The sequence below is a fragment of the Muscardinus avellanarius genome (genome assembly GCF_963383645.1).
Source record: "Muscardinus avellanarius genome assembly, chromosome: 16".
Taxonomy (NCBI): domain Eukaryota; kingdom Metazoa; phylum Chordata; class Mammalia; order Rodentia; family Gliridae; genus Muscardinus; species Muscardinus avellanarius.
Genome location: NC_137802.1, coordinates 50094823 through 50120395, shown reverse-complemented (window position 1 = coordinate 50120395; position 25573 = coordinate 50094823). Strand labels below are relative to the sequence as shown.

The 25573-nt window shown below is 52.3% G+C and overlaps 1 protein-coding gene across 1 annotated transcript; it reads left to right on the top strand.

Moving 5' to 3' along the window:
• Positions 1 to 1144: 1144 nt before the first annotated feature.
• TNS4 (tensin 4) lies at positions 1145 to 22060 on the top strand (the record flags this gene model as incomplete). The annotated part of the gene is made up of 12 exons (XM_080714053.1): positions 1145 to 1571; positions 8693 to 9092; positions 10364 to 10788; positions 13392 to 13478; positions 13784 to 13909; positions 15925 to 16017; positions 16103 to 16180; positions 18897 to 18968; positions 20164 to 20332; positions 21153 to 21221; positions 21461 to 21487; positions 21919 to 22060. 12 exons carry the CDS (start codon positions 1145 to 1147, stop codon positions 22058 to 22060), a joined length of 2115 nt encoding a protein of 704 aa, XP_080570179.1.
• Between the last annotated feature and the right edge of the window lie 3513 nt (positions 22061 to 25573).

Below are 25573 nucleotides of genomic sequence, written 5' to 3'. Positions count from 1 at the left end.
ATTCGCTATCTCCTGGGCGCTCAGTGATACCTGGGGAACTTCACTGTCCCTGCCACTGTCCCTTGTGTCTTCACTACCACTTGCCCTGGCCAGCTAGCTCTTGTTGTTCCTTTTTTTTTTTTTCTTCTTCTTCTTCCTTTGAGTGCTCCCTCTTCCTGGAAGTCCTCCCTGATCTCTCTAAACAGCACCCACAGAGTCTGCTCCCTCCCCCTCCCTGCTCACTGCTGGGTTTCACCCACTGGCCTAAAATGCAGGGACCCAGACAGCAGCCTGGGGACCAGTCCTGCTCTCACGCTTGCCGGAGGAGGTATGGCGCTCGGGCAAGTTACTTACCACTCTGTGTCTCTGTTCTCTCACTATAAAGTGGGATAATAATAGGATCTACCTCATCGGGTTGTTATGAGGATTTTAAAGGCTTTAAGTGTAAATATTCTGGGCTTGTGTGCCTAGTAATTACTCAGTAAACACTAGTTGGTATGTATGTAATAACCGTGCCTGGGACACAGCAAGCTAGTTCTCCAATAAACATGCATTGAAGTTATTTACTAGTCACTTGCATCTTGTGGATGAGGTGCCAGGTGCTGTTCTAAACATATCATAAATATTAGCTTATTTTACAAATCGGGAACCTGAGGCACAAGAAAAAAAAATAACTTGACCAAACATGTGTAGCTAGCGAGTGAGGGAGTCAGGATGCACACCAGGCAGCCTGGCCCCAGCATCCTGGCTTTATTTTTTATTTTTTGTACTAGGGATTGAACCCAGAGGCATTCTACCTCTGAGCCACATTCCCACCTGATTTTATTTCTTATTTGGAAACAAGATATGATTAGGTTGCTGAGAGCCTCGCTATGTTGCTGAGGCTGTATTGGGACCTGCATCCTACTGTCTCAGCTTCCCAAGTACTGGAATTACGAGCGTCGCCAGACCTGGCTGCATCCTAGCTTTTAAACGGGGAATCAGTACGTCTTCATTTGGGTGACTGGCATAGAGGCTTCAACCACAGAAGTTACTCAGTCCCGACCCCTGCCTCTTTCAGGTCCTGGAAGCTCTTGCTGGCTGCTATTTCTCTGGGATGTAAGTGCGACTGGTTGGAGGCCAGAAGTAACCCGCTGGGTTGCCACCCACCATGTCCGGACAGGTGATGTCCGGCCCGCTGCTGGCTGGAGGCCACGCGGTCAGCTTGGCTTCCTGTGAGGAACCCAGGACGGCCCTGCACCCTGCACCCAGCCCCAGCCTGCCCCCACAGTGTCCTTACTACACCACCGAAGGCTGGGGAGCCCAGGCCCTGATGGCCCCCACACCCTGCAAGAGGCCCCCCAGCCAGCAGCAGCAGACCCCACAGGCTGAGGCCAAAGCCCACAGCCTCCTGCAGGGCCCCGGTGAGCAGGCCTTGGGGACCCCGCAGGACTTCAGCTCCTACATTGACTTCTCTCTGGAGAGCCTCAACCAGATGATCCTGGAGCTGGACCCCACCTTCCAGCTGCTACCCTCGGGCCCTGCTGGCCCCCGGGCCGAGCCTGCCCAGAGCAGTGCCTCGAGGAGCAGGAAGGAGGAACCGGAAGCCTTGGGTAAGGATCGGGCTAAGAGAAGGGCTGGGGACCGACCTCAGGAGGAAGAAGGACTTCCCTGTGCAATGAGAAGAGCTGAGAGGCGCTCTGCAGCGCAAAACAAGTTGCCACTCTGTTTTTCTCTGCTACACAAAAGCGATAAATACAAGTTTCCCTCACTATCCAATTCTGTTTGGTTCCTGAATTTGGAAAGTGACGGGTGCCTGTTTTATGTGGTTTTTAGGAGCTCTTAAATAAGTGAATACAGATAAAGTATTTCACACAATGCTATGCATGTAAGAATTGGATGAGTGTAGAGTCCCTGAACCTTAACAATTCTAAGGTGGCCCCTCTAACTTGGGCCCCCTGAATTTATTGTTGGATTGCTCTCTGGGCCTCTGTCTCTGTTTAAGGGAATGTCTTTCAGGAGAGACCCAACTTGGAAACAGTGGGGGTGGAGAGACATAATTCAGTCTGTTTAGGGAAGGAACCTAGTTGTGTTCAAGCAGTGGGAGGCTGGAAAATGTTGGACAACGGGCTCCCTGGTTGGGGGGTAGGGGCAAGGACCCTGGTTTGAAGCAGCTGCCCATATACCCAGTGAAAATTCTCCCACTGAGGCCAGTTCCAAGCTACCAACAAGATGTCACTGATGTGCAATTGGAAAGAGATGTGTAGTAACTGGCTGATACATAGAGATCCTACCAGACCAGTATGATAGACAGGAAAACCTGAGGAGCACAGATAACAGTAAACAGGATGAAATATTTGGGCTGTGATGAATTTTGAGTATTTATTACCTATGTGGGTTTTGTTTGTTTGCTTGCTTATTTGTTTTGTGTGTATAGTACTGGAAATTGAACCCGGGGGCATTCTACCTCTGAGCTATACCCCTAACCCTTTTTTGTTTTTATTTTTATTTAATTATTTATTTATTTATTTGGAAACAGGGTCTTGTTAAGTTGTGGAGAGTCTCACTATGTTACCAAGGCTGTCCTTGAACCTATGATACTACACTCTCAGCCTCCCGAGTACTGGAATTATAGGTCTATGCCACCACGCCTGGCTCATTGTGACATCTTTTTTCTTTCTTTTTCAGTACCGGGGATTCAGTGTGGGGGCACACTACCGATAAGCTACATCCCCAGCCCTTTTTATTTTTTATTTTGGGACAGGGTCTCACAAAGTTGCCCAGGCTGGCCTTGAACTTGCAGTCCTCTTGCTTCTACCTCTCAAGTAGCTGGGATCACAGGCATGTGCCACCATGCCCTGCTTACATAATGGCATTTTTAAGTAATGGCTGGACAAAATCTTGAAAATTGAAGAATCAGCATCTAACAAGGTAGTGCAGGCCAACACCCACCCGTACACCACAGAGTCCAAGGGGAATCTGGAAATTCCTACATCTGGATTTGGTTTCTCACAAAAAGAATTTCAAGTGTACTCTGAGGATGAGGCTTAAGGACCAGGGGCCCCCATTAGAGACACAGAAAGGCCGAGGCCTCCAGGGGTCTAAACCATCAACAGGAGTTGGGGGCCATTAGGATTACTGGCAGAATCGGTGACCATTTCCACCTACTGAGCTCTTACAATGTACCGGGCACTGTGCTAAGCCCTTTGCATAGAATCTTCCATCCTCCCAGCCCCGTCCCAGGAGAGGAGCATTTTACACCCGTTTTACAGGTTGATGGAGTTAAGTGAGGAGACAGTCAGCCTAACCCTGGGAGCCCGGCAGACCTCAGCCCAGCTGTTCACTTCTTTGTGTCTTAGATTCCTCCTCTGTCAAATGGAGGTAATAAGAGTTCTTACCTCAAGGGATGTCGCAAGGGTTAAAAGGAACAACCTCTGTTGGCGGCTCAGCACAAACCCGGCACACTGTGGCTATTTTTATTAAACAGTGGGATGGCAGGCAGTCCCAGCCCCAGGACAGCTCTGGGCTCTGGGGTGGAGGTCAGCCCAGCACCCCTGCCCTCGGGCACCCCAGGCTCCTGACCTCCAGCCTGCTCCCCCTCCTCCCACTGAGCCTAGCCTGCCAGGCCTGTTAAAGGAGCCTTCGCCGCCCCCCTCCAAGAGCCTTCCAGCTCCTTAAGCCCAGTCATGAACACGTCACTGCAGGGAAGTCTTGGGCCTAATCACCGCTGGCAGGAGCAAGCCCAGGGTTTTTTAATGTTCCTGCCCTAAGGCAGGGGTTCCACAAGTCCAAGCCCAGCCAGGGCAAGACCAGTCTCTGTGGTGCCTGAGGCGGGGCCCCTGGGGTGGAGTTCCTGGGAGGGATGATAACAACAAGGTCTTTTCTCCATGGAGGGGGCTGATGGGCAGTGCCCACATGCTCAGGTGTCCTGGGCACAGCCCGCCATTGTGAGCACGTGCCCACTCAACTCTGGGAAACAGGACGCGCAGGAGGGCTGGCAGCGGGCAGAAAGTCCTGAGGAATCTGCCTCGCTCTGCCCTACATCCTTCTGGTAGAAAGAAAGAGAGAAAAATCCTGTACACTAACCCCTGCTTGCCACCTCTCCTGTCTCAGAGCTCACCACCTCCCAGGAAGCCCAGCTTCCCTGCAGGAAGCATTCCACCAGTACCCAGCATAGCGGGGCTGCAGGGCCAGGAGGCCTGCTAGGCACCATGGCTGCTCACAAAGCTCTCGTGCCCAGGGCAGTGGAACTCATCCTGGGCATGGTGATCAGTAGGCTTACATTTCCATGTTTTCAATGTGGAATCCCCTCCCCTCCACACACACACATAGGGCTTTGTGTTGAAGGTGAGGATTCGGTCTTTGTAGTACTAGCAGATGGTCGCTATTCCTCATCCTGACATGGCAAGGTTCACATTAGCGATCCTATATTGACTCCTCTCCTGGATATAGAGAGAGTTTGGGGGATTTTGTTTGTTTTTGTCTTTTTGTTACTAGGCATTGGACCCAGAGGCATTCTACCTCCAAGCTATACCTCCATCTTTTTTCTTTCTTTTTTTTTTTTTTTTTTTTTGCGATACCAGGGAAGGAACCCAGAAACATTCTACCTCTGAGCTATACCCCCAGCCCTATTTTTTACTCTTTATTTTGATATGGTCTCACTGAGTTGCAAAGGGTCTTACTAAGTAGCTAAGGCTGTCCACGAACTGAACCGCAATCCTCCTGTCTCATGCTCCTAAATACTGGAATTACAAGCGTGCGCCACCACACTCGGATTTATTTTTATTTTGAAACAGGGATTCACCAAGTTGCTGAAGCTGGCCCTGAAGCTGCGATCTTCCTGTGTCACTCAGCCTCCCCAGTAGTGAGATCACAGACATGTGCCACCGTACCTGGCTTAGAGATTTTGTAAAGTCTAGTACAAGCCGGGCATGGTGGTACCTGCTTGTAATCCCAGTACTTGTGAGGCTGAGATAGGAGGATTGCAGGTTCAAAGCCAACCTAAGCAACTTAGTGAGGCCCTCTGCTACCTAGTGAAACCCTCTTTCAAAATAAAATATAAAATACAAATAGGGGTGGTGTAGCTTAGAGGTAGAATGCCCCCGAGTTCAATCCACAGTACCAAAACATACATACATACATACATACATACATACATACATAACTTAGTGAGGTCCTCCACAACTTAGTGAGACCCTGTTTCCAAATAAAGATTAAAAAACGGGCTAGGGTTGTAGCTCGGAGGTAAAATGCCCCTGGGTTCAATCCCTGGCACCACAAAAAATTAGTTAAGTAATTAAAAGACTAGTCCACGGAATGCCTGGCCCATGAAGGAAATAGTGGTAACTTTATTTTACAGAGAAAAAAAACTGAGGCTCAGGAAGAAAAGAAAGAACAGTTGGTGGTCACCCAGCCAGTGAGAGTCAGGTCAGGCCTCTAACCCCAGGCTTCTGGGCTCCACAGTCCCGCGTTCTGTCTTCCTCTCTTTCTTGGGGCTAGTGTCTTGCCCACTGGATCATCACAGATTCAATCTGTTCGGAGCAGCCTGCGGGCTCCTCTTTTGAGCTCGGGCCTCCCCAGCACCCAGCCGCCTTCCCCCACCCCCAGCTCCCCTGCCTCTGCCCTCCTCTGGCCATCCTTTAGACCTGTTCCCCCGGAGCCCCCTTCCCACAGGGAACTCACAGCCCTTCTCTCTCACCTCCTCCCTCCACCACCTCCCACCCTGGCTCTGGAACATTTCCCCCCATTTCCTTTTCCAGAAATTTCTGCCAGGCAAGGCTGTTTGCCAGTCCCAGGGGAAGGGTGTTTAATAACTGTTTCTCCACCCCCCCACCCACGGCCCGCTGCTGGCGCCCGCATCCACCCTGAGCCGCTCAGACTTGCCCCACAGTCTGTAAACAGAGGAGGCTGCGCCCCAGTGATGGGGTGGGGGCCTCCGCCTCCCCAGCCACAGCACCCCAGGACAGCAACAGGGTGACTCAGCCACCAACTCCTCCCTCCTGCCTCCTCCCGCCCAGCCCCCAGGAAAGGTCTCTGTTAGGTGTTTGGATGACCCAGGGAACTGGGGGACCCAGAGCTGAACCAGGCCAAGAGACCGTCCCCAGCGCAGCCAGGCATCCTCTCACAGGACCAGACCTTGGAATGGAATCCCAAGAAGGCCCCCTCTCATCCAGGAAGAGGCCCCTAAACAGTGTTCAAGCAGAAGTAGGGTCCCCCCTCCCTAGCTGTGTGGCATGGGGCAGCTCGCTTAACTTTGCTGAGCCTTGACTTCTCATCTGTTTTATGGGAATTAATAATATTTCCTGCCTCGGTGGAGTTGTGAGAGGTAAATGAGGCAGTACAGTTCACCTATTTAAGGCACTGCTGCCGCATGCCTGTCTTTACTTAAAAAAAAAAAAAAATTGCTGCACAGTAAATGCTAGCTACATTCCTGCTTAGCTTCAAGCCTTGGTTTGCTTCTCTGTAAAAAACGATGCCTGTCCTGCCTAAGAGCTATTACGAGGTCCAAAGGTGGTTATGGATATAAACACCATAAAGTCCTATAAATATAGAAATTGTGCTGGCCTGCGAGCCTGCACTATACTCTCCCTAATATTCTCCTCCTTCCCTCATCCTCCTAAGCAGGATGCCCACTCCATTGGACCAGTACCCCCCCCCCGCAAAAAAAGCAGACAGGCAGTGAGTGCGCTTTCCCCTGGGCCAGGCTCAGGGACCCACCCATAATGTTTTTAATCCTCCCTACAACCTTAGGAGGATGGGTTTAGATCAGCACTTCACAGATAAGGAAACTGAGGCTCGAGAAGTTGGGAAAGTTACCCAAAGCCTCTTGGCTGGAAAGTGGCAAAGCCCGGCCTCACGCCCAGATCCATGTGACTGCAATGCCCGGCCCCCTCCACACCCGAACGAACAAACAGCCTGTCCAGGTCAGCCCGTGGCCCCACTCACCTGATGCAATCCTGGCCTCCGCCCCCGTCCAACAGGCCCAGACAGAGGCAGGAACGTGAGTGAGGCCAGGAGGCCCTGCCCAGGAGCGGGCTGGGGCAGGCTGGGACACCAGTCTCAGTGACTGTGCCAGGCCCAGGGCGGGTGGGAGACCAGCAGATCAGAGCCGAGGGCGCCGGTTCGTCCTGACTCTGCCCCAAGCTGCACCCTTGGAAGCCAGGGACAGGACTCCTAGCCCTGCAGAAGGGGGCTGCTGGTGACCCCCACCTTCTACCACCTTCACTGGCATAGAATCAGACAAGCCCCCTCCCCAAGTTGGGAGAAGAGGTGTCTATCCTCTCCGCAGAAGAGCTGAAGGGCATTCCACTCCATCGCCGGAGGAGAAACATTGTCTCAGAAACCCAGGAGTCCTGGGTTCCCCCAGTGAGGCAGGAGTGAGTCTGCCTGGGGTGAGGGGCATGTGGGATACCAGGCTCCATGTCTACCAGCACCAGCTTTGAGCGCGGCTACCGCTGCCAGGTCTGCAGCTCAGCAGCACAGCCAGCCCTGCCCTCTAGGAGCTCCCGCTCAAAAGCAGAGTTCTCCAACTCTACTCAGTGTTCAGGTCCCCGAGGGGTTATAAGTGGGGAAGCTGAGACAGGATAGTTTCAGGTTCAAGGCCAGCCTCAGCAACATAGCAAGACCCTGTCTCAAAATAAAAATAGGTTAGCCGGGCGTGGTGGCGCACGCTTGTAATCCCTGCACTTGGGAGGCTGAGACAGAAGGATCGCACAGGTTCGAAGCCAGCCTCAGCTACTTAGTGAGGCTTTCAGCAACTTAGTGAGACCCTGTTTCCAAAATAAATAAATAAATAAATAAAAATAGGTAAACAAATAAAAAGGGCTAGGGATGTAGCTCAGAGGTAGAATGCCCCTGAGTTAAATCCCTAGTACAAAAGAAAGAAAGAAAGAAAGAAAGAAAGAAAGAAAGAAAGAAAGGAGGGAGGGAGGGAGGGAGGGAGGGAGGGAGGGAGGGAGGGAAGGAAGGAAGGAAGGAAGGAAGGAAGGAGGGAAGGAGGCTCTGATGTCTGATTCCAAAGGCCTGGGGTGGAGCTGGAGATTCTGCACACGTGTCCGGCCCAGGTAACGTGGTGCACTGAGGCCATAAATTATAGTGGAGAGGCTCAAGTTCATCAGAATCACCAGGAGAACTAAAACAAGCAAACAGAACAACCTGAGGCCTGGGCCCACCCCAAGAGCTCATCTAACTGGCATGGGTACAGCCCTAGCAGTGGGACTTTTCAAAGATGGCCAAGTGATTGATTCTAGGGTGTGGTAGAGCTTGAGCTCAGAGACTCAAAGCAGCCTTCATAGCCCTAAGGGTCATCAGTGCAATAAGACGCCTTCTGAGTGCGAGACCCAGTGCTATGCTGCCTGCACCAATCTCACTTCACCTTTCTCTGACACCAAGAGGCTGGGCATAGTCGCCCCATTCTACGGGTGCAGACACGGAGGCTCTAAATGGCAAAGTCATCCAGCCAAGATCTTGGATTGTTCGGTGGCATAACTATATCTCAAACCTAAATCTGTCTGTCTCCACGGCCACAGCCTCTTCCCACCCAAAGGATGACATCACAGAGGTGACTTTGGAAGGTGGAGCTGGGTGCTAATCCTGATCCCAGTGACCTCTCTGGGCCTGTTTTCTCATCTGTATAAAAGAGGGGAGACCAGATGGTCCTGAGGTCCGTTCTGGCATGTCCATCCCAAGTCCAAGGCTCCGGGGTTTTACCAATGCTCTGCTTCTCTCCCCAAAGATATAAAGTATATCGAAGTGACTTCCGCCGGATCGACGCGGTGCCTCAGTGGCCCCCAGCGCTGCTCCAACCCGTCTGTCACCCCACCCTTCGGCTCCCCACGCAGCGGCGGCCTCCTCCTTTCCAGAGACATCCCCCGAGAGGCTAGAAGCAGCAGCAGTGAGAGCCTCATCTTCTCCGGGAGCCAGGGCAGGGCTCACTCCCCTCGCCCCTCCCCCTCTCCCAGCATCTGCATCCCTTGCATGGGGAGCAGGGCCTCAGGCCCCCATGGCTTGGGCTCCCCACTGGTGGCTTCTCCAGGCTTGGAGAAGGGGCTGAGGGCCCTGACCCCACAGCGGGGCAGCAGGGTCTCTGTTCTGTCGGCCAGCCCAGCATCTGATATCAGCTATGTGTTTGGAAGGTAGGTTCCATAGTTTCAGTTGTTTTTTTTTTTGTTTTGGTACTGGGGATTGAACCCAGGGGAATTCTACCTCCGAACTATACCCCTAGCCCTATTTTTTAATTTTTATTTTAAAACAGGGCCTCGCTAGGTTGATGAGAGTCCCGCTACTTGCCCAGGCTGTCCTCGAACCTGCTATCCTCCTATCTCAGTCTCCTGAGTACTGGGATTGCAAGTGTTTCCCACTAAGCCCAACTAGGTCCATAGTTTCTGACCTTGCCTCTACAGCAGGCCATGGATCCTAAAATCCTAGAGGGTACCCTGCTTTCTCTGAGCAAAATCCAAGCATGCACCAAAACTAAAAGGGAGGATGCCGTCTTTTCTGCCGTCACAGCCATTTGGATCTCAGGCTCTCCTCCAGCATTGAGAACATAATTCAATACACAAAATTGTGCTTACATCTGCCTTTTGAGAACAGAGCCGCTGCATTAATGAGACTCGCCTGTCTTCTTTCCAGCCAAAGGGCTTTTTAAAACTCTAGAACACAAGAAGTGAACATAGGTTTTGGAGGTCTGAAATAAATCATCCAGGATGAAAAGCCCTTTTCCTTTGTTGCTGGCAAAACCTCGTAGGAGGTTTTTACCAGCCTGGGCATTAGGTACAATGGGCCCAACTCACTTTTCTACAGCCTTGCAATTGAACTATACATACACCTCATCCTGCCCTTAGAAAGACCCAACCACAGGGCCACCGCCTCACACACCAACTTCAAAAAATGCTACTGCCCAAGGCAGTCCCTGGCAAGAGGCCAGGATTCCACAGCCATGCTGCCAGCTGCATCCAGAGCTAACCGCCTCCGCCTCCTTCTCCAACGGGGAGCTCCTTCTACATCAGCCATGGATGTGCACAGCCCAGGTCCAGCCTGTCTTCAGGGCTCCTGGGAGTCATGGGCAGGGGATAGCTTGGTGGGCGGTTCAGTCAGAACTGCCTGGCTGGGAAGGCAGAGGGTATCCAAACCAGCCTAAGCCACACAGCCTCCAGAGGGTCAGCCCACTGGCTACTTCAAATGACCTAAGACCATACAGACCAGGGACATTTCTGTAGCCTTCAGCACCCCTGGGGGATCAGGTGGGCATGGGCATGCTTTTTGTGCTGGGCTGGAGGTGAGAGGGTATGCATTTGCCTCGTTGGTCAAAGCCATGGCATCCAGATCACTAGACTCTGGAACCTGGCTCTGGCCCCAAGCATACACCTTGACACCTAACACGCTGTTGTTGTTCTCTCCCCTGCAGTAGCCAGTCCCTTCTCCACTCCAGCATCTCCAGCCCTCAGTCATCTTCCAGATCTTTGGAAAGCCCAGCCAGCTCTTCCTCCAGCCTCCACAGCCTCGGCCCAGTGTCCCAGGGTATGAGACCCAGTGACAACCAGGCCCCCAGCCACCCCACCCTGAGCGTGGGCCAGACCAAAGCAGCCTGCTCCCCTCCACTGGCCAAGGAGCACGCCAGCAGCTGCCCCCCATCCATCACCAACTCCATGGCGGACATACCCATTGTGCTGATCAACGGCTGCCCAGAACCACAGTCTCCTCCACCCCAGCGGACCCCGGGACATCTGGGCTTTGTGCATCCTGGAGCCGCTACCCCCAGCCACCCCTGTCAAGCCACCAAGAGCCACAGCCAGACTCCACCAGATGCCTCCCTCACCACATCCCCAGAGGGTAGGTTATAAGGCAAAATACCTCAAGCACCGGGAGGTTCGGTAAGGGGAACAGATAAAGCACCAATATATTTCTGCCGCAGCCAGTAGCGCATTTATCGAGCATCTACTGGGTGCCTGTCACTCTGCCAGGTTGGGGGAATGCACGGATGGACATAATCTAAAGAGAGAGGCCAAAAGCAAGAGCCACCATAGAAGAGAATAAGCACAGAGGTACAGAGTTTTAAAGATGCTCTAGCCTAATGAGACGACAGAATCAGGAATGATTTGTGCAGTCCAGAGAACTGAGGAAGGGTCATCTGAGTTGGATCCAGAAAGAGGTGCCTGGCCAGGGAAGGAGAGGAAGAGCATTCCCCACGGAGAGGACAGGGACTCCACCGTCACAACAGCATGCAAGCGCGCGGCATGTATAAAAGCCTAGCATGTTAAAGCATGTTTACTGCACCTGCGCAGTAGTGCACGCCTGTAATCCCAGCACTTGGGAGGCTGAGACAGGAGGACCACAGGTGCAAGATGCCTCCTTCACCACATCCTCAGAAACATAGCAAGACCCCGTTTCAAAGTAAAAAATAAAAAGGGCTGGGAGTGTAGCTCAGATGTAGAATGCCCCTGGATTCAATCCTTAGTACCAAAAAGAAAAAGAAAAGCCTGCAATGTTAGGTGCAGGGCGAGGTCATTGGAAGTGGCCTGTGTTGGAAGGCTGAGACAGGAGGATCCCAGGTTCCCGGCCAGCCTCAGCTACTTAGCAAGGCCCTCCGCAACTTAGTGAAACTCTGATTCAAAATAAAGAATGAAAATAGGTCTGGGGGTGTAGCTTGGAGGTAGAATGCCCCAGTGTTCAACCCCTAGTACCGAAAAAAAAAAAAAAAAGTGATCTGTGGCCAGATCATAAAAACCCTTAAATGTCAAACTAAAAAGCAGGTTTTACCCTTTAAGCAACAAAGAGCCATTGGAGTCCCAGACAGGGGAGAGCTGTGCGGCAGATGCATTGCAAGGGCGAGAACCAGGGTGGGGCGGCGGGGTAGGGGAGGGAAGGCAGAGCCAGGCAACCCTCGGGACTAGAAGGGATCAGGAGGCAGCAGGCTTGATGACTAACCCGAGGAGAGCCAGAGGGCGCATCAGTCCTCACTCTGACGTTGGTGGATGACGAGCACACAGAGGGGGCCACAGGCCACGGAGACAATGCATTCCAGTCCAGACAGCCAAAAACCACAAAACAGCAAACACCCTCTTTCCCGGAGCCTGTGACTGTAGGCCTCCAAAAAGAACACAATAGGCCAGAACCCCAGGCCGTAAACATAAAGGCTGAGCCACAGCACCCGGCACACACCTCCCACGCGCAGGGCCCCGGGGACAATGTCCCAGCCCTGTCCTCAGCCTCCTGGGGGGCGGGGTGCTCATCCCCACACTCCGCAAGCAGGAGAAGCATGCGCGAGCGTCAGGTATGTTTTTGAATCCACTCCGATCACCTCCCAAGACAAATCATTTTCAGATTGTGGCTTTTTTTTTCATAAATGGGTTACTCTCAACTGGCTACAACATACCTTCCTGAGATGCTGAAGTTGAGAACCATTGCTGTCTGCCACAGGGACACAGGAAGAGGAGCATTTTGTTCTCTCAAAGAGCATACTTGTGGCCAGGCATGGTGGCACACACCTGTTATCCCAGGACTTGGGAGGCTGAGATAGAAGGATGACAGGTTCCGTCCAGCCTCAGCTACTTAGTGAAGCCCTCTGCAACTTAGGGAGACCCTATTTCAAAATAAAGACTAAAAAGGGGGGCTGGGAGCATAGCTTGGAGGTAGAATGTCCCTGAACTTTATCTCCAGTGCCACAAAATAAATACATAAATAAGCTAAATAAATAAATAAATAAAAATACAGTAAAGCTGGAGGTGTAGCCCAGAGGTAGAATGCCCCTGGGTTCCATCCCTTGTACCATGAAAAATTTAAAAAGCTCCCTTGTATAGCCAGGCAAAATATTCCTGGATATCACTAATTATACTCCAGGATCTTGGCAAATTCTGCAAAATAGTCTCAAACATAAAATGCATTTCCATTTCACAGGCACAGAGAGCATTAGAGACCTTCAAAGGTTGTTTAGTCCACGTGACCCCCTCTGAGCTTGCGAAGCTGAACTGTTAAGTCAGTCACAAACCCAGGCTCCCCACCTCCGGGCACAGGCTCCTCCACCCAGATCTGCGGCTTCCCTGCCTTTTACCTTTCATTGCTATTTCAAGCTGAATATACCTCTAAAGAACCTTCAGAATTGTTCAGGGGGAGCAGGGTATAAAATCAAACAGGACTCTGAGAATTATTTATCCCTAGTTCCATCCCCACCAGGTAACATTAGGTTTGTTATCTATTTGCTTTTTATCTATTGGTTTGTTATCTGTTTGTTACCAAGGATGTGAGGGGACTTCAAGTCCCAGATGCACCAAGCCCTGGAATCCTTGTGCGTTTGGTTTCTCCTCTTTAGGGAGTTTGGAGATGCACTGGGAAGGGGTCAGGGAGGCAGATCAAATGAGGTGGGCACAGGAGCTGGGGAGGGCCATCCCTCGCAAACCCTCTGTCCAGTCTACAGGGTCCCCCTTCTCTGTCTCCAGGTTCTGCCAGGGACATGCAGCCCACCATGAAGTTTGTGATGGACACATCTAAATACTGGTTTAAGCCAAGCATCAGCCGAGAACAAGGTAAAAGGAAGCAGTATGTTTAACAGATGAGCGACCCAGGAATCAGGTTTGGGTCCTGTACTCCACATTGAGTGTTCTGGGGCCCTGGGCCATGGTTTAAAAAAAGAAAAGAAAAAAGAAATGGAAAACAGGGGGCCCGGGGGAAAAGCGGGTGTCCTGCTGACCTCATGAGGAACTACAGCAAAAATGCAATATTAGGTAAGAGGAGTTCCAGGGAACTTGGTTGCTCTGTGAAGACCGATGGGGCTGGGGACCCCGGGGTCTCTGCTGGGAAGTATCTACCTCTGACCCAAGGATTCTTCCAGCGATCGAGATGCTGAGGAAGGAGGAGCCCGGGGCCTTTGTCGTCAGGGACAGTTCCTCATACCGAGGTTCCTTCGGCCTCGCCTTGAAGGTGCGGGAGGCCCCTGCATCCGCCCAGACCCGGCCAGGTATGTGCCTTCTGTGCCCTCCCAGAGCGTCACCCAGGGGACGAGACTTGGTATGTTTCCGCCCAGCCTGACCCTGGATTTCAGGGGGACCTAGGGCCACTCTGGGGGACTTCTGGCAGCAGAGTCCACTTGAGCTGTCTCCCAGCTGCCCGCCAGCCTGAAGCACCCTAAAAGGCGTCTTTCCCACAAGCCTGAGTTGCCTCTGCCCTCCTGAGTCCCCCAGATTGTAATGGGAAAGGAGGAGAAAGGTCCCAGCCCCTCCCTACTGCTTCTTTCTGGGTACCACCCCTGTCTACTCCAGAATCATCTCCAGAGAGCCTAATGTAGTCATAGTGTGCATGGGTGAGTGTGTGCGTGCACGCGCTGCCTTATCACCAGTGATAGCTTATCACCTGTGCAATAGCTCATCACACGTGTGTCATAGCCTATCACATGTTTTCAAGTAGCTCCTTGCACGTGTGTCATAGCTTATCACACGCTTTCTCTGATCCCATGCACTCATCTGGTAACACATCTATGGGGTCTTCGCCATGTGTCAGGCACTGGTAAGAAACCAGGGATACAGAGGCATCCCATGCAGAGGCCATCTCACTGGGGAGAGAGATGACACAGATAGGTACACTACAAGTACCTGGGTAAGAGTGCCTCACCTAAGCCCCAGGACTAGACCTCGCATTTAACAAGGTGGAGCCGCCGCAGGTGCAGATCTTGGTGGTAGTAGCAAATATTCAAATGAGAACTTTGAAGGCCGAAGTGGAGAAGGGTTCCATGTGGAGAAGGGTTCCATGTGAACAGCAGTTGAACACGGGTCAGTCGGTCCTGAGAGATGGGCGAGCACTGTTCCGAAGGGACAGGCGATGGCCTCCGTTGCCCTCAGCCGATCAAAAGGGAGTTGGTAACTAAGTCTCAGATAGCTAATATGACCCCAGAGCAATTAAGTGATAGAGAAAGGATGGAAAACCCAACCTTGTGTTCTTCTGTTATTGCTGTTTGGGGTTTGCTTATTTTTTGTTTGTGTGTTTGTTTGTTTGCTACTTGGGATTAAACCCAAGAGCACTGTACCTCTAAACTATACCCCCCAGCCCTTTCTATTATTTTTTTTAAAACGCGGTCTTGCTAAGTTTCTGAGGTTGGCCTCGAACCTGCAGTCCTCCTGTCTCACCCTCCTTAACACTAGGATTACAGGCATGTGCCACCATGCCCAGTTTGTGGTTGCTTTTGTTTTTGTTTTTGTTTTTGTACTGGAAATTGAACCCAGAGTCTCACACATGCTAGGGAAATGCTCTACTACTGAGCTACAGCCCCCCCCCCCTTTTTTTTCATTTTGAGACAGGGTCTCACTAAGTTGCCCAGGCCAACCTGGAACTTGTGATCCTCCTTCCTCAGCCTGCCAGATGGGATCACAGGTATGCGTGACCACGCTGGGCTCACCCTGTATTCTTTACACTCCTTCTGCCTCGCCATGGGCGTAAGAAAGCAACCTCTGGGGCCAGTGTTGGTTATGGAGCAAGCTGGCAAGAGGCAATGAACCCCAATCAGGGAGGAAGCTGTGGGCTGGGGAGAAGGATCCAGAAGGCAATGCGCACCCTCCCGGGGCCTGCCTGGCCCAGCCCGGATGGTCTGCTAGAGAAAAAAAAATAGAGCCAGGAATGGGGTAGGGAGAGAGACACAGAAACCAGTCTCAAGAGGTGATATTTAGTCTCAACAGTAATTAAGAACAATCCCTGATAACTCTTGACTGGGAGAGAAAGTTTTCCTGGAGGGGAATACTGGACACAGATGTTTGTGAACAAAGGTGCTGGCACCTCCCTCAGGGGAGGCTTTTCACAAGGGATTCCCACCTGCTGTTCCCCTAAGGCTATCTTCTAGACAGCCTTCCAGGCCTGGGAAACAAGATAACCTGCAGACGGACCTGGCAGAAAGGGTCAGGTCAGGGAAGAAACTGATCAGGGTTTTGCTACCGTGGAGCTCTGGCACTCCAGCCCACGTGTGCTCTTTCTCCTCTCTTTGCCCAGGCGAGGACAGCAGCGACTTTATCCGACACTTCCTCATCGAGTCTTCTGCCAAAGGGGTGCACCTTAAAGGAGCAGATGAGGAGCCCTATTTTGGTGAGCTGCCCCAGCCTCTGAGCCCCTGGGATGTGGTCCTGCCTGGGAAAGCTCTACTCATGCAAGTCCACCCCTTCCCCCACAGGGAGCCTCTCTGCCTTTGTGTGCCAGCATTCCATCATGGCCCTGGCCCTGCCCTGCAAACTCAGCATCCCCCAGAAAGGTAGGTGTGACATAGGCCTATAATCCTAGTATGTGGGAAGCTGAGACGACAGGAGGATCACAGTTTCGAAGCCAGCCTCCGCAACTTAGCGAGACGATCTCAAATTAAAATTAAGCCAAGCATGAAGGCGTACACTTGTCATCCCAGTACTTGGGAGGCTGAGACACGAGCATTGCAGGTTCATGGCCAGCCTCAGCAGCTTAGTGAGACCCCGTTTCAATATTTTTTTATTTTTTTTTTTGGTACTAGGGGTGGAACCCAGAGGCTTTCTACCTCCGGGCTATACTCCCAGACCTATTTTATATTTTATTTGGAAACAGGGTCTCACTAAGTAGCCGAGGCTGGCTTCGAACCTGTGCGATCCTCCTGTCTCAGCCTCCCAAGCGCAGGGATTACAAGCGTGTGCCACCACGCCCGGCCCCATTTCAAATTTTAAAAAATAAAATAAAATAGGGATGTGTGTGGCTCAGAGGTAGGATATCCCTGGGTTCAAACCCCAGTACCACAAAAATAAAAAATGAAAAAGGCCTGGGGTATATCTTAAAGGTTGATACCCCCGGAGTTCAATCCCTAGTACAAAAAAAAAAAGAAGAAAAGAAAAGAAAAGAAAAAAGAATAGAAAAGAAAGGTAGGTCTGGGCCCAAGGAGCAAGGTCAGAGCTCCAGACCTGTTCCTTCTCACTAGAAAGACTCCTAGTCATAAACTACGCCCACCTTGTTTATTGATTTTTTTTTTTTTAGGATTGTGGATAAAAATGCCTGTTCTGGAGTTGGCACCTCTCTGTTTCTTATCTGTGAACATTTTAACCTCTCCGAGCCTGCATTTTCTTCTTTAGCCAATGAAAAAAAAACATCATCACAGCCACCAAAAGTGTTAGCGTGCAGACCAAATGAGGTAGCTCTTAGCAAGAGAGCTGGGCACAAGGCCTGGCACCAAACAGCTGACTCATCGGACAGCAGCCTGCTTTGAGAGGAAAAAGGAGCCTAACCCCACATTTGGAGATGTGTGTCCCCCAGCTCCCGACACGTCTCAAACACTCACTCGCTCACACCTCACTCTGACCTTGTGCAGTGGACAGTGCTATCATCGTCCCCAGTTCACAGATAGGCAGGCTGTGGTGTCCAACTCTTGGAATCCCTGCTGCCCAGTAAGCTGAGGCAGGAGGGTCACAAGGTCAAGGTCAAGGCCAGCCTCAGCAACTTATCCAGACCCTGCCTCAAAATAAAAATTAAAAAGGGTTAAGGGGGCTGGGTGTGATGGCACAGGTTTGTAATCCCAGTACTTGGGAGGCTGAGACAGGAGGATCGTACAGGTTTGAAGCCAGCCTCAGCTGCTAATTGAGGCTCTTAACAAGTTAGTGAGAGCCTGTTTCAAAATAAATAATAAAAATTAAGGCTGGTGCGCTGGGCATGGTGGCGCTCATGCTTGTAATCCCAGCATTTGGGAGACAGAGATGGAGGATTGCGGTTCACAGACAGCCTCAGCTACTTAGTAAATCCCTTTGCAACCCAGTGAAACCCTGTTCCAAAATAATTTTTTAAATGACTAAAATATAGGGCTGGGGGTGTAATTCAGTGGTAGAATGCCCCTGGGTTCCATCTCCAGAACTGGAAAAAAAAAAAAAAAAAAAAAGTGGTTGAGGGGCCAGGAGCAGTGGTGCAGATTTTTTTTTTTTTTTTTTTTTTTTTTTGCGGGTTTGGAGATGGAACCCCAGGGGCATTTGACCTCCAAACTACAGCCCCTGCCCTATTTTTTATTCTATATTTTGAAGCAGGGTCTCACTAATTTGCAGAGGACCTCACTAAGTAGCTGAGGCTGTCTGCGAACTGCCATCAGCCTCCCGAACGCTGGGATTACAAGTGTGCGCCACCACTCCCGGCATGGTGCACATTTATGATCCCAGTACTATAATCCCGGTGGTACACATTTATAATCCCAGAGGCTAAGACAGGAGGTTCACAGGTTCAAGGACAGCCTCCCTACGTAGTGAGAATCTCATCAATCTAGCAAGATTCTGTTTCAAAAATTTTAAAAATTTAAAAAATGGGGCTGGGGGTATCTAATGCCCCTGGATTCAATCCCAGGTATGACTACTAGCTAGCTAGCTAGCTAATAGATAGATTGATCAGTCTGGGGGTGTAGGGGTATAGCTCAGAGGCGGAATGCCCCTGGGTTCAATCCCAGTGCCACAAAAAGGGGGAATTGGCCTAGGGGTTTAGCTAAGTGGTAGAGTGTCCCTGGGTTTAATCCCTATGACCGCAAAAAAAAAAAAAAAAAAAAAAAAAAGAGGGTCTGAGGCTTAAGTAAATTCCCCAAAGGCCCAAAATCAGAGCCAAGCCCGACCAGCAAGCCCTGTCCAGAATATCCAACCCAGCTGCTCTGCAGACGAGGGCGGGGGCACCTCAGAGGCCTACAGGGGACTCCGGTCGGTGAGAGCACCACTGCTTTCTACAAAGAGCTGGGTTGGGAGTAGGGCCTGTGGCCGCCAGGGGCTATGAGGCCAGGAAGAGGGAGAAGGGATCAAGGGTTGGCAAGCAAGGCCTTTGAGAGCCCGAAGCGGCCCCATCTCCCTAATTAAGGTAATCACACCAGGTTTCTCAGCCAGTCACTTCCTGGAGGTAGAGTTGGAGTGGGAGAGGTTCAAAGGCCTGTTCCTCAGAAAGGAGTCCACTCACTCCACCCCCCCCCCCGGGCCTATTTCTTTACCTTGGCTCAGAACTGGGAGGTGCAGCAGCCACCACGGACTCCCCTACAGACAGCCCGGCCTCCTGCCTGAAGAAATCTGCGGGTGAGTGGTGTGGGAGGCGCAGCCCCGCGCACAGGCGGACACAGGCCCACACAGGCTTCATATCATGGCTTTACTTCTACAGCTTTAACAAGGTGCCATCTCCCCCTCTTCGCCCTGTAAACCAGAGATGAGAGGCTGCAGGCGCTCGGCCCCAGCAAAGGGGGGTGATGGCAGGGCTTACACCCCATCCCTCACAGACGCAGACACGTGTGAATGTGCCTGGGCCTCTCTGGGTCTGAGATACCTGTCCTGGGCAGGTTCCTGTGTGGGGTGTCAGGTCTGAGTCCTGGGCACTCAGTGCAGGAAAACCCCTCACCCCCACACACACACTATCCAAAGGCCTGATATAGATCAGCATGTGTCTCCTGCTGACACCGACTGGGCCCCTGGGCACAAGCGGCTCCTTCCGCACTCCTGAGTTCTCTCCCCGTTCTAACCAAGGGTAGAGGGGTGGGGAGCTGGGCTGGCCGCAGGTCTAGACAGAACAAATTTTCACATACAAGGCTATGTCCCCTCCCTGTCCCACCCTAGAGGAGGCACAACGCAGTCAACATCCCCAAAGTCCTCTGGAATTGGCCCCACATTCTGCTATCCACATATACCCTGCCATTTAGTAGTTTAAGGAGAAACCCCAGCCAGGTGTGATAGCTCACACCTGTAATCCCAGTACTTGGGAGGCTGAGACAGGAGGATCACAGGTTCAAAGCCAGCCTCAGCTACTTAGTGAGGCTTTCAGTACCCTGTTTCCAAATAAAAATTAGGACTGGTGTAGCTCAGAGCTAGAATGCCCCTGAGTTCAATCCTCAGCACTAAATAAATGAATAAGGGAAACCACACTGAATTCCTAAAGAAGAAAGGACCAGGCGTAAGGGTGCATGCTTGTAATCTCAGCACTTGGGAGGCTGAGACAGGAGGATCACAAGTTCAAGGACCGCCTTAGCAAGTAGTGAGATTCATCAACCTAGTGAGACACTGTTTCAAAATAAAAAATAATAATAAAATAGGGCTGGGGGGTGTAACTCAGAGGAAAATACCCCTGGGTTCAAACCCCACTGCCACAAAAAAAAGAAGACATACACACACCACCACCACCACCACCACATCATCCCTGGGCAGAGGGAAGACATGGGTCTGCTGCTTCCCACCCACTCCGAGGACCCTGGCCGCAGACCCAGCGCAGTCTCTCCTCTCACAGGCTGCCACACCTTGTACCTGAGCTCCGTGAGCGTGGAGACCCTGACCGGATCGCTGGCCGTGCAGAAGGCCATCTCCACCACCTTCGAGAGGGAGGTCCTCCCCACGCCCACCGTGGTGCACTTCAAAGTCACTGAGCAGGGCATCACCCTGACAGACGTGCAGAGGAAGTAAGAGCCTTCCCAGGCCTGGGGCTGCAGGGCTGGGCAGAGTAGGTCAGGAGGGAGGGGACACCAAGCATCACCAAGTGATAAGGCAGCGTTCAGGGCCTGGGACCGATGGGGCCTGTGACGTGCTGGGCACTCCAGACAGTTCCCTGCCTTCTCCAGGCCTCACAACAATGGCCCCTTGCCAAAGCCTCCCTCATGGTGACTGATGAAGACAGAATCGACTCTTCACTGGGCGCTGGTTAAATCGGTACCCGCTAGGCATATCTTTCATAGGCCAGATGGTGGCCAACCGCAGGGACAGGGGGTGGAATGAGATTGCTCCTTCTTGGGGCTCAGGGACTCAGTCTAATGGAAGACTGATAGTGAGCTGGACACTTTACTGGGAGGACCAAATCTGCCAGGTACAGTGGCGCCTGCGTGGAATCCCAGCACTTGGGAGGTTGAGATAAGAGGATCTCAGGTTTGAGACCAGCGTGCAATAACATAGTGGGACCTTGTTGCAAAATCTAAAAAGCCTAGAGGTGTAGCGCATTGATAGAATGCCTTGGGTTCAATCTCCAGTACCATGGAGAAAGAGAAAACCAGGGGCTGTGACTCCTATCCTAAAAAAGGAAATGGCATGGGGTGGGCAGAAGACCCCATATGAAGTCACAAGGCAGATGCGCCATGGGAGGAGAGGAGCGCAGGTCAGAAGGACCCACTGGAAAGCTTTGTGGAGGACAGGACCCCTGAGCTTTGGGGGAACCAGAGAGGCTGAATGCAGGGCATGGCCGCAGGACAGGCCCTCAGCAGCCTCCCTTCCCTCCCTGCCTCCACCCAGGGTGTTTTTCCGGCGCCATTACCCACTCGTCACCCTCCGCTTCTGCGGCATGGACCCGGAGCAGAGGAAGTAAGTTCATGCCTCAGCCAACAAAGAAGGTGGCCTGGGCACGGCTGCCTGACACAGAATCCCGCTGAGCCTGAGTTGGGAGGGCAGCAGAGCCTGGGAACCAAGGGGTCAAGGACCACCGGATGATGGCGGCAGGCGAGGCAGGGTGGGGGCTGGCCGGGTCTCTCCTGCAGCTCCTGCAGGGTCCTGTAAAGTGGGGCAAAGCCTCATACTCGATACTGTCCTGTTTCTTCCCACAGGTGGCAGAAGTACTGTAAGCCCTCCCGGTAAGGCTTCACCCACCACTCAGCTAGTGGCCCTCAGAGGTGTCTCTGTGGCAGGGCCCCAGACCTAGCCAAGGGAGCGAGGGAGGAAACCATGGTGTTGATGAGGGCACAGGTTGATGAGGCTTCAGGAAGCCTCGGTCCGCAGGGATGCCCAGGCCGATGATTAAGGTACCTCCTTACTAACCTCAGGGAGCTTCCACTCTAACGAGAAATACACACGTCCTGTCCTCAACTAATAGGAAACCCAGATTTTGATCTCGGGGATCTCCCACTCTGACAGGGGAGGCACCTCTCTGCCTCAGACAACCCCCATACAATGAGGTGCAGATCCAAGTGGCTGTGGGAGCGGCAGGGAGGAAGGAGGCTTAGGCTTCGTGCCCCACTCCGGCGTCATCAGCCTGATACCCCCTGCATCCTGCTCTCTCCTACAGGATCTTTGGGTTTGTGGCCAAGAGCCAGACAGAGACGCAGGAGAATGTGTGCCACCTCTTCGCCGAATATGACACGGTCCAGCCAGCCTCGCAGGTCATTGACCTGGTAACTGCTCTGCTGCAGGACACAGAAAGGGTGTAGGAAGGAGGGAGCTGCCTGTGCACCTTCCCGGGCATCTCGAAGGCTTGCCCCGGAGCCACCTCCACCCCAGCATGGAGGGCCTGCAGCCACGCTGACAGACCAGTATATGGGGCTGGAGAATAGTCAGGCATGGTGGCGCATGCCTGGAATCCCAGGACTTGGGAGGCTGAGACAGGAGGATTGCAGGTTAGAAGCCAGCCTCAGCAATTTAGCAAGACTTGAAAAAATAAAATAAGGCTGGGGGTGTAGCTTGGAATTAGAGCACCCTGGGCATAATCCCTAGTACCCCCAGAAAAAGTTGGACCCCTTGAACCTGTTGTGATCTTCAGCAGCAGCCTTCATCCAGACCCCCCCCCCCAATCCCTGGGTCTCCGTTTCCTCAACCATAAACAGAGGCCTAAACAGATGACCCACCATCCTCCTGAGACTTTAGCAGGCATCTTTAGCATGTTCCTCTGTCACTGAGACACATCCGCATCCAAGGACCCTTGAATGAAAATCGCCTCCAAGGGCCCTCTGGCCCCATCAACCTGGACACTGCCGATGTGACAGCCTGGGCCGGAGACCCATGACCCCTGTCTCACGGCAAGCAGCAGATGTTGGGTCATGACCCACAAGGCTCCAGGCCTGAGGCTGGTGATGGTATCTATTCTTTTCCGCACTCTCCTGATGGCCTCTTGGATCCACCTGCCTGGGATTCTGCCCCCGATTCTGTCTGTCTTGGGTGCTAGGGCAGCCCCATGGGGGCAAATTGCCCCTGTGATCCGAGGATCCCCAGCTGTCCTCACATTCTTAAAATCTAATCCCCTCCTCCTCCCTTGCAAATGAATATCAGCCCCATCTTTGCTTCCCATCTCTTGGTGAGCAAGTGTCCCATACCTGGTGCTACCACTGCCCTGGAGCTGCCTGTGGAATCCACATCTGGCAGATGGGAACGGAGAGACCCTGGTTCTCTAGGACAGATACAAGGGCATATTGCTGTGGTTCTGCCTCAGCTGCCTCTTGCTGAGTCTTCCGGCGCCAACACACACACACACACACACACACACACACACACACACACACCCTCTGCAGTTGCGTGGTGGCTACTGGCCTCGCAGCCACAAGAAGGCAGCAGAGAGTCGAGAATGCAAAGAGGCCGCTTCCCCAAGGCTTGGAGAAGCTGGGCCCCTTCCCGCCCATTTCCACCCCCACTCAGCCAGCCCCCAGAAGCTGGAGCCATTTGTTTAGCGGGCCTAGGTTCCTAAGGAAACCACACCGCGGGCTGGGAGGGGAGGCTCTGGGAAGAAGCCCGCTCTGGCTCTCCACAGAGCAAGCAGGGCCCCCTCCCAGCGCTGGCTCTGCCAGAGCATCGTTATCTTGGGCCAAGGTTGGGCCTGACAGGTTATGATTTCAACCCAGGAAACCAAACAGGACTGGAGTGGCCCTGTGCTGCCATACCGGCTGGAAGCGGCCCACCCAGCCTGCTGCCCCACCCCAGCCCCGGTCTGCTGGGGTTCTCAAGGCCGCAGTGCTCAGTCCCATGGAGGGGGCTGGCTGGCAGAGTCCCTCAGATACTCAAAAGTGTCTGTATGAGCCGGGCGTGGTGGCGCACGCTTGTAATCCCAGCATTCAGGAGGCTGAGACCTGGAGGATCACGGTTCGCGGACAGCCTCAGCTACTTAGTGGAGGACCTCTTCAACTCAGAGAGACCTGGTTTCAAAATGCACCTGGGTTCCATCAAATGCCCCTGGGTTCCATCCCCAGACCTGCAAAAAACAAAACAAAACAAAAAAAAAGTATCTGTATGGCTCCTATCGAAAAAAATAAAGTGACTGTCTTTGCAAAGCAGTTGATGCTGAGCCATTCAGGGCTGTCATCCTTAGAGATGAAGTCCTGAACGCAGAAGGAGACTTGACATATAGTGTACTATCTATTAAGTCAAGACTCTGATACTGTCACTTGGATCTGCGAATTGACAAGATACTGTGTCACAGAGAAGACCAGGTGTGTTCACCACCCCCAACACACACACACACACACACACACACACACACACACACACACACACACCTTGGCCACAGTAGGGCAGTCTCTACTGATTTCCATCAACTCAGGCCAGGGGCTATGGCTCTCGCCTGTAATCCCCGTGCTGAGACGGGAGGACTATAGGTTCGAGGCTAGCCTGGGCAACTTAGCAAAATCCTATTTCAAAATAAAAAGGGCTAGCCGGGCACGGTGGCGCACACTTATAATCCCAGTACTTGGGAGGCTGAAACAAGAGGATCTGGGTTCACAGACAGCCTCAGCTACTTAGTGAGGCCCTCTACAACTTAGTGAAACCCGTTTCAAAAATAAAGCATGCATGGTGGCGCACACTTGTAATCCCAGCATTTCAAAAATAAAGCATGCATGGTGGCGCACACTTGTAATCCCAGCATTGAGAGACTGACACAGGAGGATCATGGTTTGCAGCCAGCCTCAGCTACTTAGTGAGGCCCTTTGCAACTCCGTGAGAACCTGTTTCAAAATAAAGAATAAAAAATAGGGCTGGGCCGGGCGTGGTGATGCATGGTTGTAATCCCCACGCTTGGGAGGCAGAGACAGGAGGATCAAGCAGGTTCGAAGCCAGCCGCGCACGCTGGCTTAGGAGACCCTGTTTCCAAATAAAAATGTAAAAATAGGTCTGGGAGTATAGCCCAGAGGTAGAAGGGCTTCCAGGAACCCCAGTACCACCAAAAAAAAAAAAAAAAAAAAAAAAAATTGGGCAGGAACGCTGGGCATGATGGCACACACTTGTAATCCCCGCACTTGGGAGGCAGAGACAGTAGGATCACGCAGATTCAAAGCCAGCCTCGCTGGTTTAAGAGACCTGTTTCCAAATAAAAATATAAAATAGGTCTGGGAGTGTAGCCCAGAGGTAGAAGGGCTTCCAGGAACCCCAGTACCACAAAAAAAAAAAAAAAAAAAATTGGTCAGGGGGTATAGCTCGGAGGTCAAATGTCTCTGGGTTCCATCCCCAGACCCACCCCCCCCCAAAAAAAATAGGGCTGGTGGGTGTAGCTTGGAGGTAGAATGCCCCTGGGTTCCATCCCCAACACCAATAAATAAATAAATAAATAAATAAATAAATAAATAAATAAATAATAGTGCTGAGGATGTAGCTCAGAGGTAGAGCGCCCTGGATTCAGTCCCTAGCACCACAACATAAAAACCATCACTTAAGCCACTCTGTCCCCTGTATACCAACATTCTCCCCCTTTTTTTCTTCATGCCTTTCTGCCAGGTTCCCCTGTGTCCAGGTCCCCCACGGGGCTCCAAGGCCCCACCCAGCCTCCCTAAGGGACAAGGCAAGTGGGTGAAGCACCATGAGCTCAAGGGGTGTCCAGAAGGATTCCTGAACCCAGATAACCCCCAAGCTACTAGCTCGGCCCCGAAGAACTAGACAACGGCCCCTTCATCCTACCCTGGGCCTCGGAGTTCCACCCCAGCTCCTGCCAGCTGGCGGGCCTCCCTGTGCCCTCCAGACCAGCT